Source organism: Mastigoproctus giganteus, chromosome 11 (assembly GCF_048544385.1).
Source record: "Mastigoproctus giganteus isolate SK-2022 chromosome 11, ASM4854438v1, whole genome shotgun sequence".
Classification (NCBI taxonomy): domain Eukaryota; kingdom Metazoa; phylum Arthropoda; class Arachnida; order Uropygi; family Thelyphonidae; genus Mastigoproctus; species Mastigoproctus giganteus.
Genome location: NC_143585.1, coordinates 149601622 through 149621032, shown reverse-complemented (window position 1 = coordinate 149621032; position 19411 = coordinate 149601622). Strand labels below are relative to the sequence as shown.

Sequence of the window (19411 nt, the reverse complement as noted above, 5' to 3'; positions counted from 1 at the left end):
GGATGCAAAGACAACTTAGTTGATTTCAATCCTTCTAAAACACACCGTGAAATCCTCATCTCGTTTATAGGCGCAATATGGCCCAAGTAGCCCTTGCGCCAGAAATAACCATACCAATACCAATACCTTCTAAAACTCAGTCTTGTCTTATATCTCGCAAAAAGGATTCTTGTGCTCCTATGCTTATCTTTAGTGACACTCCGATTTCTAGGCAAAATGATATATCTCTTTTGGGGATTACCCTGACCTCTAATCTCTCTTGGCACAAGCACATTACAAATATTGCTTCCTCTGGATCTAAAAAACTTGGTTTTCTCTTTCGCTCTCGGCATTACTTTTCTTCCAAACAGCTGCTCACTCTGTATAAATTGCAAATCCGCCCTGCCATGGAATATTGTTCCCACATCTGGGGTGGTGCCCCCAAAACCTCTCTCAGGCTTCTTGATTCCATTCAGAAGAGGGCAGTTAGGTTAATTAATGATTCATCTCTAATAGAGTCTCTCCACTCGCTTTCTCATAGACATACTGTTTCTGCTACATGCCTCTTCTAAAGATACTTCCATGGGCACTGTTCTTCTGAATTGGCTTCTATAATTCCCGCTCTCTCTTTCAAAACAGTCCAAACGCGTGCCGCCAACATCCATTTACTGTCCAACTTCAAACCCACAGAACCAACTTTTCATCTTCCTCATTTATTCATTCAACTGCTGTTTTCTGGAACAACCTTCCTTCATATGTATTTCCTGAAAATTACAATCTACAGAAGTTCAAGTCCAATGTCAACAAATATCTACTTTCGTCTTCTTAACCTCCAACCCAAGCACGGTACTAAGTACTATAGGTTCTAATACCTCTCGTGTTTGGGGGTTCACATAAAAAAAAAAAAAATACGTGAAAACAGGCACGAAGAAGTCGTATTAGCTCTGACACATCTTTATCTTCTTGCAGGTACTGATCCACCACTGTGTACAAATTGCAACACTCAGCTCACTGTTCAACATGTACTCATTGATTGCCCCAAATACAATAATAATGACTAACAAGCTATGTTTACTTCGTTTTCCAGAATGAACACTTCTTTCAGTATTGCTGACCTCCTGGCAGATACCCCACACGTGGCCAAAATTTTTTCATTCCTTAAACAGATACAACTGTATGCAGTATGAACTTCAACATTTATATACATAAACTGTGTATTTAACATCACCATAGTTAGGTGCATTATGGCCTTGCTGCCCTTAAGCTGTAAAGCCCCTAAACAAACATTCATTAATTTCCCTGGAACAGAAGTTAAACTAACAGGTCTGTAATTACTTGTGTCATCCTTTGATCCTCCTTTGTGGATTGGGATCACATTTGCTCATCTCCAGTCCGTGGGTACCTCACCTGAGTCCAAGGAAGCTCTCATAATTATGGCTATGGGTTTGCTTACTTCCTTTGCTGCCTCCTTTAATATAACTGGATAGATTCCATCATGTTTATGTTTATCTTCAACAATTTCTCCTCCACTTTACTCTCAGTTATTACAAGATCATTAGCATTAGCAAAGGCACATGATGCAAGAAAGCAAGCTTATATAGCATCAGCCAAAAAAAAACCCCTATTTCACCCATCCACTCGCTCCAAATGTTTTTCAAGTTCTGCCTTGAATCTATTTAAGCTATCAACTTCTACGACGACAGATGGAAGTTTATTCCAGCAGTTAACCACCCGCTGGCTAAAGGTGGTTGACTGCTGGTTCATCTAGCTTATTGCCAGAGTTTAGTACACCTCTGGTATTCAACTCCCTGAATAACTCCTCATGTGTGAATGTAGATACAAAATATTGATTTAGTTTGTTAGCTACCTAAGCAGGATCATCAACAGGATGATCCACAATATCAACGGGACCAATCTTATTCATCCCCTTCCTTCTAGAGTTTACATAAGTAAAGAACTCTGCTGTTTTTCTTTGCATTTTTTGCGAAAGATTTCTTGTAATCTGTCTTTGCCTGCTTAACCTCCTTTGTGACTTGGTTACAGACCAGCTTTTATCTATCTTAGGCTTCCATGTCACCTGTTAATTTATATGTATCCCATGAATTTTTCTTCTCTGTCACCTGTCTAATTAGTTCATCCAACATCCATTTAGGCCTAAATCATAAACAATATTTCTTAGTTGGTATGAAAAGCCTTGTAGCTTCCAAAATTAATTCTTTGAATGCTTCCCATTTTGAATTTGCTGTTGGTAACATCATCAGTTGGGCCCAACGTTTAGAATTTAAATACTGTCTCAGACCTCAGTAGTCACCTTTATGAAAGCATAAACCCTTCCCTTTACCCCTGATGGTAGTTACCTCATTCAGAATATCAAGGAATATCATTCCTTGATATTCTGCAAATTCCAGAAGTCTTTCATTTCTTTTAATAATTCACAATTTCCTATACTTCCCTTTTGTGCACTGTTTTGTCTCTTTCCAACCTTAGCATTGAAGTCCTCCATAATAATGGTGTAATGAGTTTTCTGTTCATCTAGAAGTCTTTCAATTTTAGTGTACATTTCTTCAACCTCTTCATCATCATGGCTCGATATTGGTGCATATACTGTATCTTTATAACCTGACCAACATGTTGGTGCCCAAAAAAAGAAAACTTACTAGGAAAAGATGAGAAATCACACAGATCTAAGACAAGAGGTTAAAAAAAAAATTGACATATGGTACAAGTAACAACCATCCCAATTTTCTGTGTTAACTACCAGCATAGTGGCAAACACCTTACACAAGAGCATATCAGCAATAGGCCTACCAGAGAATACCTACAAGGAACTGCAGAAAGTTGCAATCCTTGAACACCTTTAAGATATAATGCATAACAGCCCAGACAGTGGTTAGAGAGTTGCTCAACCAATAGTAGTAATAGCTTAATATAACAACTCTCCTGTGCACGTGGTACTCATACCCATCAAGGTGGGAATACCCCCAATTGGATAAACAATAATAGTAGTAGTACTGGCAAATGATGTAAGGGAAGCAAGCTTATATAGCATCAGCAAAAAAAAAAAAAAAAAAAAGATATTATTTCACTCATCTGCCTATCCCCTCCAGTAATAGCTAATTCTTCCTTAAATTTAATTCAAGCTACCCACTTCCAGAACACTAGATGGTTGTTCCAAAAATCAGTTACATTATTCTCTGGCTGAAAGCAAGTTTTTATATGTCTATCTTCCAGCCTTTCTTTTTCAGTTTAATTTTCTGCCCTCTCGTGTGTGTATGTGTTGCTGAGAATAGAATTAGAATACCATTATCATTATTTTAGTCAATCCATTTAAAGCCTTAATCACTTCAATCAGGTCTTCTTTCAGATGCATCATTTCCGAGCGTTGAAATTTGCAGAAACAGCCTTTTCTGTGGTGAGAGTCAATGATAGTTAGGAAACTTTGTGTTCTTCACTAATCTGGATGGTCTTTTCTGCACTCATTCCAAGAAAGATGTGAACATCTTTCTTAAAATGAGGCTTCCAGATCTGTAGTCAGCAATCAAGATATGGTCTAACCATTGCTTAATAAAAAGGATAATCATTAATTTTTCATTGATAGTAATGTGCAGTGTCTTTATTTATTTTCATGGTCAGCATGCTATACAGCAAAGAGATGCTTGTTAATGAAATATCGTGTTTAATGATTTGTATGTTACACTAGCTAAACTGAAGTCACATCTAACTATTGATCACATGGCAGGTAACAATTTTTATACTGTGTTATTTTCAAAGGATGAAAATTATACACAAAGAAAATATTCTGAGAATCCAAGCATCTCTGCTTGAAATCCTACATATTTAATTGTATATAATTGTGGACCTGAATGCAATAGTGTTATAACATCCATTATTTTCATTGAGCAGTTATTAGCCCACTATTACAGTCAGCTACTCTATTTTCTCATCCTCCTCCTTATTCCTTCTCATGTGTCATAAATAATTTTTGAAGGAAATTCTCATTTTACTGTATGATCATATTTGGTGCCTGTTTGGTTGATTTTTTGTTGTTTGTTTGTTTGGGGGATTCCTTAGCACTTTTGCTATTCTGGTTATTGTTTAACGGACATAATGCAATAGTGGACGGACATAATGCAATAGCGAATACATACAGGTTGTGTTCTTCTATTGTAGATTATATCTGTATAAGTGTGTGTTTGTGAGCTGAATTGCATGTTGTTCATACTTAAAAATTTAGAAAAAGTTGAAGTATTACTCTTACTCCCTCTACTTGAGATTGAAGAGATCATTAACATTTCTTCCAATCTCTGATGATATTCAAGTTTGGATATTTTCAAACAGATAACAAGTGGCAAATCCACTATGCTTTATAGAGATTGTCCATATGCACCAAATTTATGCTTTTGTAGCGAAATTGCTAGGTCCTCAAATTCATATATCTTATATCTTCTCTCAGATAAGTCAATGAAATTTTACCTGATTATTCATTCCTAAGTTGTTGGAAAGCCCAGTGGCCCTGATGGCAAATCACCTTTTTTCAAGGACATTAAACCACCAGAGAAGCTAGGACAAATCCACGATAGGTACAGATAAACAATGAGAGCTGATTAATTTTTTTTTTTTTTTTTTTTTTTTGCTAGTACACTTAACAGCTGTAAATTGAAAACTTTGAATTCATTTCTGGTATATCAGAATTGCAAAACAATAATAGCATTAGCATTAGCATTAGTAGAGGCATTTGATGCAAGAAAGCAAGCTTATGCAGCATCAGCCAAAAAAAAAAAAAAAAAAACCCACTTCCACTTCACCCCTCTGTTCGTTCAAAATACCTGTCCAGCTGAGCCTTAAACTTATTTAGGCTATCAACCTCCACCACAAGGGATGGAAGTCTGTTCCACCAACCCCAACTCTCAGAGAATACACCCCAACTCTCAGAGAATTTATACAAATTAGGGAATTTGATTATACTAATAATTTTCTCTTTTTTATTTTGTTCTTTCCAGTTACAAAAGGAGATAATATCGATGTCAAGGCTTTACAACCAGGTGCAGAAAATCAACCATGTTTTTATGTTTTTGATGTACTTATGATTAATAACAAGGTATTGTCTAATATTCCATTAAAGCAACGTATAAATCATCTAAAAAACCTATTCATGTCGGTGCCGGGAAGACTTCAGTTTGTATCAAGACAGTTAGCTGTTTCAAAGTAAGTAGTACTCTGTCTAAATATGTACTTATCTTTAAATAGCTTATTTCTAAATCACATATTACAAGGTTTTTGGATGTAATTATGTACAGGAGGAGCCTCTGTGTAATTACAATAATTACATTCCTGAAGATGTCAACAACCTGCATATTAGTGAATGCTGAGGTTATGTTTTGGGCTTACAAAATATTTTTTTATATAAAATATATTTTATACTATATTAATATATTTTATATATATTGATTAGCCATTAACTCTATCAGATGTACACAATAAAAATCTAGTGGTTACCTCATTATACATTTATGATATAAATTAATTTAGCATATCTGAAATTCCATTGGAGTAAAGAGTAGACACCTCGCTTGCTTGGCAAGAGGAAAGTTAGACATGTTTCAGATTTTGACCAGTGGCCCAAAATGATACTCTGCTTACGGAAGTAAATGTTATAATTAAAAATAAAAATAAATAATATATCTAAAACCTTTTCAACAGTATATATATGTGGGTAACCTTCTGAATGCTTGTCATAATTTATTAACCTTGATTCGATTTTTTGTTGTCTGGAATAGTTGTACGGTCTGCAGATTTTGATTTTACACACAAAAAAAATTAAAAACTGTACACAGCTGATAATTTATATGTTTGTCACCAGTAATATTCTTAGTGAAACCATGTCAGGCTCTGAAACATGAAATTGATCTTTATCTGTTGCAGTAGAAAGTGAGATTGGCGGGTACACCAGCCTGGTGTACCAGCCGATAACATTGTCAAGGGGAAGTGATTTATTCATGGGCACTTTCATGCAGTTGAAAGTGACAGAGTTTCCCATGGATGTTTATAATTAACAATTGTCAAGTAAGGTACGATTCAGTGAACGATAAGCTTTCCACCCCGGGATGAGTATGATCAAAGTATGAAGTATGACCATATCTTAAGTATTGCGTACAGATCTGTAGGCCTAGTATGAAGGATATGGATCTGTTAGATCAGATGCTAAGAAGAGCAATGAGATTACTGAAGAAAACAAAAGGGTACTCTTACCAAATAAGACTTCAATTTTGCAAACTGAAACTAGCCACCTGCAGAGAGATCTGATCGAATTGTTAAAGACTTATCAATTGAGTAAACTAAATGTTGATGGTATCCTTACTCTATTTCAGACATGGGGTATAAATTTAAATTGAAGAAGAATGATTACAGGACTTATGGAAATTTGCATTCAGCCAAAGGGTAAGTTGACTGTTGGAACAAACTTCCATCTGGTGTTGTGGAAGCATGTAGTTTTGAAAGAAGAATTAGACAGATTATTAGAGGAGATAGACAGTTGATGTAGGAAAGTTTTTTTTTTTTTTTTTTGTCTGATACTGTATCACCTTGCCTCCTTGCATCATTTGACAAGCAGTCAAAGCAGCAGCCAGTAATCTAAAAAGAGGAGTCTCAGAAACTTAACCAATTATAAACAAATTGGAAAACATTAAAGCTGCACACTGTGAGGTTCTCTTTTACTTGGTATGTTCTTCTCTATGACAACTTAATTGACACAATATCTACCTGTCATTTCAAGAGGCCTTTATTTATTTTACATTGGAGAAATTTCTAAAACCCTCTTCACTTAAGACTGTAGTCAGCCAGTTTCAGACTGGTGGAGTAGGTTTCTCCCATGAGTTATTTCAGGTTTTTCATCCCACAGAACATGTAGCCCACACGCATGCAGATTTTTTGTATTTCAGATGTGAGTGACAAGCTCTAGTTGCTTGTAATTAAAAAATATCTTTCTGTAATTAAAAAAATAGTAATAAATTGAATATAAAAATTTCTTCCTGGGATTCTATTAAGTTTATTTTAACTTCTTTAAATATATGATAAATAAATCCTGGCTGCTGGGTAAATTTTATCCATAAAATTTGTAATTGTTCAGCCTCTAATAAGACATGAAAATTCAACTTATTTCATTGACCCAATTTTTCAGTTACAAAATTTTTTAAAATTCATAATATCTAATTGTTCATCCTCTAATGACCTCTTGGTGTGGGCAAATGTACGTGATGAGAGGACCTCTCAGTGATGCTACTGGCTTTCCAGATTAGCATCACTGGGATCTAACGCCATACCTTGGTTCGAGGGTTACATGATTGGAATACGGCGTGTGCAGCCATGTGCCATGACTCGTGGAAACTCGGAAAGGGAGATCCTGGGAAAGAGTGGACCAGCCTTAATACACCACTTTGGTCCCTACTTCGACAAGATGGGAGGTTCCAGACCTCCCATCTTGGATCAATTGGCGGGTGAGTCTTACTGCTAGGATCAACTGCGTTCCAATAAATCAAAGGATCAAGGCTTATTGGAAACGTTGGTATGGTGCTCCTAAGTGATATTCGTGTATCTGCATACACGAATGCAGATACTGCATTCGTGTATGCAGTATCTGCTAGTTTACGAGTGGGTGTCCCCTCATAGGCTCAATGGTGGATGAGGTACTTAGGGCATCGCAAATTTTTATCGTACTCATATGAGTAATGGCCGCATGGTGCAAGAAAGCCTATGGCTTATGCTGCACCAGCCAAAAAAAAAAAGGAAAAAAAAAAAAAAAATCTGAACAAAACAATTGATAAAAACAAAAAAAAAAAAAAATAATAATAATTAATAAAAAAAAAAGGAAATTAAACCTATCATCCTATGTGCTTCCCTTACCCGAAAGTACTATCCAGATGACCTTTGAATTTCCCCAAACTGTCGGCTTCTACCACCCGTGAAGGCAACTTATTCCAGTAACTTATAACTCGCTGGCTAAAATAAAACTTCCTGCTATCCAGTCTAAACATTTTCCCCCCATAACTTGAATTTATGTCCCCTAGTTCTAGCATCATATAATCTTGAAAATTTCGTCCTCATTCATTTTACTGATGCCTCTCAGAGCCTTAAACACCTCAGTCAAATCTCCTCTAAGGTGTCTAGTTTCCAAACTTCGCAACCCACATATTCGAAGTCTTTCTTCATAAGGATGCCCTTTTGCCGATCTCACCAGGCGAGTTATACCCGTCTTTGCACCCTTTCAAGAAGCTCGATGTCTTTCTTTAGGTGCGGTCTCCATACTTGAACACAGTATTCCAAGTGTGGTCTAACATAAGCCTTATATAATGGGATTATCACGTCCCTATCTCTACTTGCAAAAGTTCGATAGGACACCATGGGCCTTCCTTGCAACCTGTTTACAATGCTCAGAGAATTTCATGTTTGACCGTATCATAACACCCAAGTCCCTTTCCTCCAGTACTGGGTTTAGTTGAACTCCACCAAGTGAATAAGTTATTTTGGGATTACTGTTTCCCAGGTGTAATACCTTACATTTTGTTGAATTGAAGCATAGCTGCCATTTTTCTGACCATTCCTGAAGTCTATCTAGGTCTCTCTGAAGATGCTCAGCTTGACAGTGATCATTAACTACTCTACCAATTTTAACATCATCTGCAAATTTAGACATCACGCCCTCTATCCCTTCATCAATGTCGTTTATGAAAATTAAAAACAACAGTGGCCCTAATACTGATCCTTGGGGAACCCCACTTCTTACATCAACCCAATCTGAGGAATAGCCATTTATCACAACCCTCTGCCTCCTGCCCTGAAGCCATCCTGCTATCCATCTAAGGATTTTCCCAGTGATTCCAACCTATTCCAGCTTATAAAGCAACCGCTCATGTGGGACTGAGTCAAAATCTTTGCTGAAATCTAAAGAAACAATGTCGAAATTATTCCCTAAATCCATTGAAGTAAAGTTTAAAGGTATTCTCTTTCACAATGAAAAAACAAGGAGGCATGCATTCTGGTAGCTCATTCAACACACTTAAAAGGAAACTACAAAAATGTTAAGATCATTTTGGAAAAAATTCATTATAAGAATCGTTGGCTAGTGTTTGGAGATTTTAAAGTTATTGGTCTGCTACTTTGCTAACAACTTGGGTACATAAAACAAAAATGCTTTGTGTTCATTGTGAGTGGGATGAACAAGGAAGAAGTGAATATTTGGGAAAGGAAAGTGTATTCACCAACATAGTGTGCATGAAGCAGTTTTTATGAAACAGTTTGTCCAAGCTAAGAATAAAGAACAAATTTTTTTCAGTTATGTTTGTACTTAATTTCTTTCACTTAGATATTAAAAAACAATCAAAAGAAGGAATTTTTTCTGGACCTAAAATCCACAAGCTAATTCTGCACTCTGAATTTGAAGAATCCATGAACCATACTGAAAGAGATAGTTGGACCACTTTTAAAACTGTGTGAAATTTTTTGGGAAACAATAAAAACCCACCATATTATAAGATGATCTGAGTAACATTCTGGAGAAGTTTTGAAAACTGTGCTGCTGCTGCTTGTCTGTTAATTCTTTCTTGCATTCCACTCTTGTTTCAGCTGTTTCTCACAAAATGTTTGTAGTTTAAGTGAATGGAATCTTTCCTCCTCCTCTTAACAAGCAGGAGGAAAGATTCCATCAAGGTATAAAAGAGATGAAAAAAGGTATGGAATGGATGTCAGTATGATGGCTGATTTCTGCTGGATGCCAAAAAAGAGACACAGCCACCAGAACTAACTGCCTGAATAAGTAAAAAAGTGCAAGTTTAATCCAATCTAGTGTATAAGAAATCCAATTGGCAGCTATCAGTGCTTGGCAGGAGGACAGCCATTGATATTTATTGTTTTTATGTATTTTTTATCAGTATTTTATAGTATAATAACCTATTAGTAAAATCTCTAAAAATTCAAAATAAATAAGAAGCACATCCACCAAGAGTTTTATTATTTTTATTTTTTTTGTGTAAAAAATTCTGACATGCTAGAGCAAATTTTTATTAAAAGTGTAGTTCAAATTTCTTATCAGCAGTAAAACATTAGAGAAGGTGTCTTAATTTCTTGGGAGAAACACATACATGGAAATTGACTAATTCTAATGAGACAGCACTGCACTTCATGTAAATTTTAAAGATAAAATATTACCAAGTTTATTGAAACAAGCTGAAAAGAAAACTTTACAGAAAACATTCCAATGACCCAACCATTTTGAGATCAGTTTTGAGATTTCAAAATCCTTTTGGTTAGTTTTCAAGTCTAAAGTAAAGAACCAACTGCCCATTATCAGCTTCCCCAAGAACATGAATTTTTGGACAATGAAGAAAATTCTAAACAATAAATACCAAAACATTAAGATTTATAAATTCATTCAGATTTATGGCTAGTAGTTTAGATAAGCTTGCTGGTAATCTTTAAAAAATATATCACGTTAAAAATATATAATCATACTTTTCAGAAGATAAATTAGATTTAGTGGTAAGAAAAGGTGGTTATCCCAGTGATTATGTGGAATGTAAAGAAACTATTCACCCATGTTTTTTATGTTTCTTATATATTTGAAAGTTTTTAGAGATGTTTGCTTAGAGCTTATAAACTCATTCTTGTTTGCTATTACACTACAGCAGGTTTATATTGGAATGCAGTGTTAAACCTGACAAATGTTGAGTTGCAATTATTAACTGATATATATGTATTTAATGGTTGAAAAAGGCATTAGAGGTGGAATTAATTAGTGTTGTACTAGGTATGCTAAAGGATATAATAAATACCTAATAAATACAGCAGGCCCCCGTTATAACGCGGTTCGCTTTACACTGATTCACTATAACGCTGTTCTTATATTATAACCCGTATCTGACTATAACACTGTCACAGATCACTATAACGCTCTTTTACAGATTGCACTTTTGGCATATTTAACGAAATCATTTCATTTGATGGAGTCGATAGCTTGAAAATGAATAGCAAAACAGCATTAAAACGTGTCCCACGCTCAGTGAAATTTTCTCGCGCGCTAATTTAATTGCAGTACAGTGACTTGTTACGTAGTTCCAAGATCAACATTTTAAAAAATGATCAAGTATATTGCTTGTAATACTTGCGTTATATGCATTTATCCGACGTCTGGTCATCACTCAGTACAGTATTAGACATCATGTGTAACGGACAGTTTACTCGAACATTGTATCGTAATTAATGCAACCAACGCAGATACATTTTCGAAGAGTTAATAATGGCCGATAGGAATGAAAAAGCAACAACGAGTGCGTAGTACGAAGACTATAAATGTAAGAAAAAGATTGAGTTTGAAAATTAAATTAGACGTTTTGAAGCGAATCGATTCCGGTGAACGACAAGCGGATGTATGCCATAATTTAGGACTTGCAAGTTTAACTGTAAGAACAATTATAAAAAAATAAAGAATTAATTTTAACAGCGGGAAAGATAGCTGTTCCACTGCAAGCAACTAGGGCTAGGCCGGCTAACTAATTTTATTGAAGATAATATCCAATACAGAATTCAGTTAAGTTAAATATTATAAGAGAGAGAGAGAGAGAGAGAGAGAGAGAGAGAGAGAGAGAGAGAGAGAGAGAGAGAGAGAGAGATTAGCCAATATGATTATCTGAAGAAAACTCACCTAAAAAAAAAAAGTGGAACCATTTAAAACTGGTAAGGGCTGGTTGAATAGATTTAAAATCCAGGGAGAAGCTGCAAGTGCAGATCAAGGAGCTGAAATTTTCAAAAAAGAACTTGTTAAAATTATTGAAGAAGAGTATTATGTGTTATACTTCTCAACAAGTTTTTAACATAGATGAAGCAGGACTTTTGTGGACACGAATGCCTAAAAGAAGTTTCATATTGAAAGCTGAAAAAAACATGCCAGGTTTCAAAGCGGCGAAGGATCGGTTGACTTTATTGTTGGGTGGTAACGCTGCGGGAGATTTAAAATTAATACCCCTTTTAGTTTATTTGGAAGATGGCCTAAGTTCAATCCAAAATCGACACATTCTTCACGATTAAATTCATCAATTAAATTAAATCAATTAAAATCAATTTAGATCAATTAAATGTATGATTTTAATTGGAATTATCAGTTTAATTTTGATACGTAAATAGTTACCACATAATTATATACGTATGTAATGCAGAATATTTTATATGTTTTTTTTTTTTTTGTTTTTTTTATGTGAACCCAAAACACGAGGTATTAGAACCTATAGTACTTAGTACCGTGCTTGGGTTGGAGGTTGAAAAGACAAAAGAAGATATTTATTGATATTGGACTTGAACTTCTGTAGACTGTAATTTTCAGGAAATATGTATGAAGGCAGTTGAATGAATAAATGAGGAAGATGAAAAGTTGGTTCTGGGGGTTTGAAGTTGGACAGTAAATGGATGTTGGCGGCACATGTTCGGACTGTTTTGAAAGAGAGAGTGGGAATTATAGTAGCCAATTCAGAAGAACAGTGCCCATGGAAGTATCTGTAGAAGAGGCATGCAGTAGAAACAGTACGTCTATGAGAAAGCAAGTGGAGAGACTCTGTTAGAGATGAATCATTAATTAACCTAACTGCCCTCTTCTGAATGGAATCAAGAAGCCTGAGAGAGATTATGGGGGCACCACCCCAGATGTGGGAACAATATTCCATAGCAGGGCGGATTTGCGATTTATACAGAGTGAGCAGCTGTTTGGAAGAAAAGTAACGCCGGGAGCGAAAGAGAAAACCAAGTTTTTTAGATGCAGAGGAAGCAATATTTGTAATGTGCTTGTGCCAAGAGAGAGATTAGAAGTCAGGGTAATCCCCAAAAGAGATATATCATTTTGCCTAGAAATCGGAGTGTCACTAAAGATAAGCATAGGAGTAGAAGAATCCTTTTTGCGAGATATAAGACAAGACTGAGTTTTAGAAGGGTTGAAATCAACTAAGTTGTCTTTGCCCCACTTTAGAATTACCTGAAGATCGGCATTTAAGGAATTGGTAGCAGATTTTCGAGAAGTTGAAGCTGATTGAGCAGGACAAGGTTTCTCAAAATGGAAAGTGGAATGCAATGTGCTATCATCGGCAAAACTATGGATAGGATTTCCAGTCAATGGAAGAAGGTCATTAATATACAAGAGGAAAAGAGTGGGGGAAAGAACTGAACCTTGGGGGATGCCGGCATTAGTGGAGAAGTTAGAAGACAGAGAGCCATCTACCATCACCCTCAGTGAGCAATCAGAGAGAAAACTGAATAACCAATTACTAAAAACAGCGGCTTGTTTAGAAGACCTTTATGCCAAACACGAACAAAAGCCTTTGAGATGTCAAGAGCAACTACTTGAGTTTCACCGAACCTTTCCATTGAATTAGTCCATAAATGGTTAACATAAGCCAGAATATCACTAGTGGATCGACACTGGCGGAATCCATACTGGCGATCGTTGATCAGACGGAAGGTTTCTAGGTAATTTAAGAGTTGGCGGTTAATTGATTTCTCCATTACTTTAGAAAGAGTAGAAGTAATTGCAATGGGACGATAATTGGATGAGAGGGATTTGTCACCCTTTTTAGGGACTGGCTGGATATGAGCAAATTTCCAAGCAGAAGGAAAAAACACCTTTGGAATAATAAAGTGAAAAAAGGCGGCAAAGAATAGGAGTAAGTTCAGGAGCACAGGTTTTGAGAGCAAGTGGAGAAATACCATCGGGATCTGGAGCTTTCTTAGCATCAAGATCCATCAAAATCCTTCTGATATCCTTTTGACGGAAGACCACAGGAGGCATTGAATGGAGTGTGTTGGGAATGGTGGGAGGTGTTTTACCAAGATCATTAATACATGAGCTGGAAGAAAAATGGGATGCTAGCAGGCCAGCTTTATTCTTGGCTGAAGTGACAACAGAACCATCTGGTTTGGACAGAGGTGGGAGCAGAGATGGACAAAAGTTGCAGCCAATAGCTTTGGCAAGAGACCAGAATGCTTGGCTACCATTAGGGCAAGAAGCAAGTTTTCTACTCTTAGCCTGTTCAAACTCTAGTTTGGACTGATTAATAACTGCTTTACAATTGTTGCAAGCTTTGGTGTAGGCAGAAAATGACACTGAAGAATTAGAACCAAGCCAATTACGATATGCAACATTCTTCTCTTGAACAGCCTTAGCACATTTATTGGAAAACCAAGGTTTAGATAATGGATGAGATTTTAAAGTGGAGTGTGGGATAAAGGATTCCATTCCTGCTAGACTAATTTCACTGACACGATCTGAGCAAACGTTGACATCAGAAGTTTTGAAACAGTAATCTGACCAAGGAAAAGAAGAAAAGAAGTCTCGCAGGTCATCCCATTTTGCATTCTTGTAATGCCAAACAACACGAAGTTGGGAATAGCCATGAGATAAAGGTTCCATTGGAGAAGAGACAATCACCAAGTTGTGATTGAAGTGCCTAAAGGAGCTCTCACTTCGACCATGTACTTAGAAGGGTTGTTTGTGAGAAAAAGATCAAGCGTATTGGCTGTATGATTAGGATTGTCCGGTATTCTTGTAGGTAAATGAACAATCTGTGCTAGGTCATTAGTAATTGCAAAAGCCTCAGCATCTCGACCCGCTGGGTCGGTGTGACTAGAAAACGGAAGCCAGCTGGGGTTGTGATCATTAAAATCACCCTAGAAAATTACTTCACTATTAGAAAAAAACTGGAGAAAGTCAAGTTGCAAAGAGAAGAAGTCAAAGAGCTCCAAGTGATTAGTGGAGTTGGGAGAACGGTAGAGACAGCAGATGAATTTGACACAATGAGGTAGAGCGATTTTAAGGCAGAGAAGGTCAAAGAGAGGAGATTCCAAATTGCCAAGTGTCTGACAGGGAATAGCAGAACAGACATATGCACAAGTACCACCTTTGAGGCGAAAGGAATCATACAGCAAATAATTTGGGCATCTGAGATGAGCAGTAGTTGAATCAACCGATAACTGAGATTCTGTCAGAAAAAGTACATGTGGTTTGGCAGACTGCAAGTGGAAATGGACATCGTTGAGATTAGAATTGAGACCATGTATATTTGTGAAATGAATTAGGAAGTGCTTGGGAGGTTTAGATCTTTTCGCAGATAAGCTTGCTCTATTAGTTTGACAATTCGTGGTGTATTCAATAGTAAGAAAAAGTGGGTGGGTGGGACATGCTGTATGAAGTAATGAAATTTTTGGATATGGCGTTCACGTGGTAAGAATATACCCATATCCTTGAAATAACGTGGCCTCGACAATGCTCCCCGCATACACACTACTCAGACTCCCTCCATCACTATCTGGCAGAGTAGAGGTAGCAAGATTATACACTAGCTGATCCAGAAGCCTCCTAGAGAGTTACCAATAGGTTCGGTCCTGTGTACTAACTACCGGCCGGCCTGCGAACACCGTTTTAGCGCTGTACCCTCGAAATGTAAGGAATATTGGATCTTGCCACGACGTTCATCATAACCTCAAAAGTCATCAATCATACTGCATGATGGAAGAGTTAGGGAAGGGTTGACCGGAACTTAGCTCTAGAATCTATACATGTGTTCCACCACTTCAAGCCTCCAATAAGCAAAGTGGTTGTATTTCACCGGTTGATGAGAGTCATCTACCACCTAGTACTGCCTGGTAACATCGAGGGTCGGCGTTCCTCCATGTGGTGTGGGTGCCACACCTCGACCCCTGCTTACGTTGGTTCACACCTGGGTGGTTGCCCACCATGTGCTTGTGCATGGAGGTTATACTCAGGATTACTAACAGTCCCACCAGTGTGAAGGTGCAAGCAGAGGATTTGGCTGTCACAGACCATCTGGACTTAGCCGAAATTGGATCCACTTGACTTGAGTGTCACCCGAATATCAGTTGCATCAACGTTTTAGACTCCCAGGTAGCAAGTACAGCTTGTCTGGCATATCTGAGAGTATGTCTGTGACAACCTCAAGGACCATATGTACAAATATTTGAATATTAAATATTTTGACTGACATTTGTGCATCTTTTCACTACCGTTTATTATTGATTAGGAAATATTCTATGGCACCGACCGCAACTCACAAATTCATATGTTACCTTATGGGAATGCGGCGCTCCCTTAGTGCGGATTCACTTAGCGCTCTGTTTTTCCGGAACAAATTATCAGCGTTAAGCGGGGGTCACCTGTAAATGATTTTAATAAAAATGAATTATCAACACTGTTGTAGTTATTACAGAATAAATTGTATTAACTTATAATCCAAATTTTTTTTTTTAGATTTAATTATTGGATTTGTCATCCATCTACCTACATGCTCTTCAAACTTCAGATCATGTTTCTTACATCCTTCATCCACTATATTAATATTTTTCTCCTATATTTAATCTCACTTTTAATATTGTTAAAGATCCGCATTGGTTATACTTTTTTCCTGTTAAATTTCTTAAATTAATTTCTGATGGATTAAACATTTCTTGCAACCAACTCACAATATTACTGTTAACAAATTTCTCATTAAAAGTCACTAGATGCTAGAGTAAAAGAATATAGTACATTATAAGGTGATTTATTTATTTTTTTCTAAGTTTAATGTAATTCATATGATAATAGTCACATCAAATTGAATCTGATTATTGCACTTGATTAGAGTTATATACTATTTCTTTTCTTGAAGTTTGTAAATATTTTTTAACTTCTGCTGCTAGAAAACCAAATCTGTGTATCAAATTTGTAGTACTCTGCATATTTTCTTTCTTTATTATAATAATATAACCAGTGAATATCAGGTCCTATAACTGAATCTAGATTAACAATACCACTTTCAAATTTATTTATTTTATTATTGGTAAAGTAGCTTATATACCTAATCAAGCTCCGTGGTTTATTTTGAATTTTGATACCGCGATTTGGAAAGTAAAAAATATCTCATGTCCATAGATTAACTTGTAACTTGCCGCCATTGTTATATGATACAACGTGTGCTAATGGAAAACTAGATAGTGTAAGGTTTAACGGAAAACTAGATAGTGAGTATAGTAGTATCAATTAATCAGTAAAATTTATTAATCTTATAAATTTCATTGTCAATTGAATTGTACTTTTTTAACTAAATAAATATAGCGACCTAGTTATTACAAACATAACATCATAAATTAATACATATAAGTTGACAGGCCGACCGGGCTAACCGAGTGGGTAAAGTACCTGCCCGGCAACCCAACGGTCGCGGGTTCGATTCCTGCCTCGGGCTTGGATCAAAGTACTGCAAAAACATTGGGAGGTGCAATATGGCCACAGAAGCCGATGCGCCAACAACTACCAAATCAAAAAAAAAAAAAAAGTTGACAGGAGTTAAGAAAGTCATATAACGTAACTCGGAGATAATATTCAATACCAAAAGACATATATATATGTAGTGTTATAACTGCATTGGGATATGGGTTTAGGGTTATATTTTGTATTGGAATTTTATTGAATTTGAATAGAAGTCATGACTCAGACCAGAGCAGCAAAGCAAAAGGCTCAAACTAGTGGAAGTGCTGTGGCTCAGGGGAGAACTGAGGGGGGGGGGGTGGTTGTCCTCTGAATCACAGTCTATTGAAATGCACTGCTTGTTTGATGTTTGTGGAGCAATCAGGAACAGGACACGATATTGCCAAGGGGAATGTCTTTGTGTGTGCACGATGTAAGGAGTAGAAGGAATTCAGGCACCAACTCAGCATTGTTATGGGCTTATATGAGAGCTTGAAGGACAGGGTGGATGCCCTCTAAGGTTTTAAATTGAGGGGCCCATCACCATCAAGTTTTCAGCTGCCCACATTAATGCCAGAGCTTGCACTTGAACATCACGCAACACAGAGTCAACCCACAAGGCAGAATGCACCGGGCCCAAAGGAACTACATGTGGTAGGTGACTCTATTGTCAGGGAAACGGGGAACATATTATGCAAAAAGGATAGATGGAACAGGACCAGGGTATGTCTGCCAGGGGCAAAGGTTGATGACGTTGTAGAGCAGATAACCTCCTTTAAGGGCACAAAGGGTGATATAAAGAGTAGGAGACAGGCAGAATTACTTAACAAGTACAAGACAATGCTGAAAAAAAAAAAAAGCTGTGTGTTAGGGTTGAATTTGAAAGTGTCTGCAATTCTGCCCAGACACCATAGAAGGGAGTATATGATGAGAGCCTTATCGATCAATTCGGCCCTGAAGGGATTGTGCAGGGCTCAAGGGGTAGAATTTTTCTCAGCCTGGTCTGTGCTTGTTAACAGGAGAGATTGCTTCTACAAGGATGGGATACACTTAAATAGAAAGGGTGCAAGAATATTTTCTGATTCTATCAAGGCACAGTTAGGTGGGTCGGAAAACTGCTAGCTTTGTGGGGGGATACACTGACTAATAGATTAACAGTAGCCGGTAAAAGTGATAGAGGCAGAGGTAAAAGCGATTCTTGCACTACATCTATTGAAATGGAATTGAGCAGCTCATGGAAAGCAAGGCAATAGAAAATTCCAGGACTGCTGGGAGTCATAGTGGAACAAGGAAATACATGGGCTGTGTTAGGGTAACTAAGAGTAGAAACAGGTGCATGTATACTTGCATGTACACCAATGCTAGAAGTATAGTTAATAAATTCGATGAGCTTGAAGTGCTAGTCAAGACATCAAAGGCAGATATTGTTGGGATCAGAGACATGGTGTCACACAGACATAAGCAGTGCAGAACTGGAATTTGGGGAGTACAATGTGTACAAAAAGGATAGACAGGACAGGAAGGGAGAGGTTATGCTGTTACTTAAGAAACATAAAATCTAAGGAAGTGCATCCACTTGATGTTGGTGGACAATACAATGTTGAGTCTTTTTGGTTTGACATAAGCAGTGGGAAAGGAAAAATGAGAGTAGATGTGTGTTATAGGCCTAGTGAATCTGATGAGTATAATGAGCAATTGTGCAGAGAAATAGAGTTGGCCAGTAAATTAGAGTGTCTTATAATGGGGGATTTTAATTTCCCGGATATTGACTGGAATTTGTGGGTTGGTCACTCACACACTAGCAAGGCTTTTGTGGATTTATTGGATGATTGTTTTCTACAGCAGCAGCAGCATGTTCAGGAGGCAACTACAGGGGGTAATATTCTTGATCTGATTATCAGTAATGATTCTTCATGCACCAAGAATCTGCAGATAAAGGATTAACTAGGTGGGAGTGATCACAGTGTGCTGAAGTGGGATTTACTCAAAGAGGTAAGTACCATCAAGGGTAAAGGGAAGGGTTTTTGCTTTCGTAAAGGTGACTGCAGTGGTCTGAGACAGTATTTAAATTCTATATGGTGGAACCAACTGATGATGTTACCAACAGCAAATTCAAAATGGGAAGCATTCAAACAATTAATCTTGGAAGGTACTAGGCTTTTC

The 19411-nt window shown here is 37.0% G+C and overlaps 1 protein-coding gene across 2 annotated transcripts in view; it reads left to right on the top strand.

Moving 5' to 3' along the window:
• The window catches only part of DNAlig4 (DNA ligase 4), a 462385-nt gene that overhangs the window by 192049 nt on the left and 250925 nt on the right, over window positions 1–19411 (top strand). For both annotated transcript variants that reach the window (XM_090384659.1, XM_090384660.1), the window contains one exon: window positions 4980–5184. In XM_090384659.1, the coding sequence (XP_090240785.1) occupies window positions 4980–5184 (205 nt within the window). The remainder of the gene's footprint in view (window positions 1–4979; window positions 5185–19411) is intronic.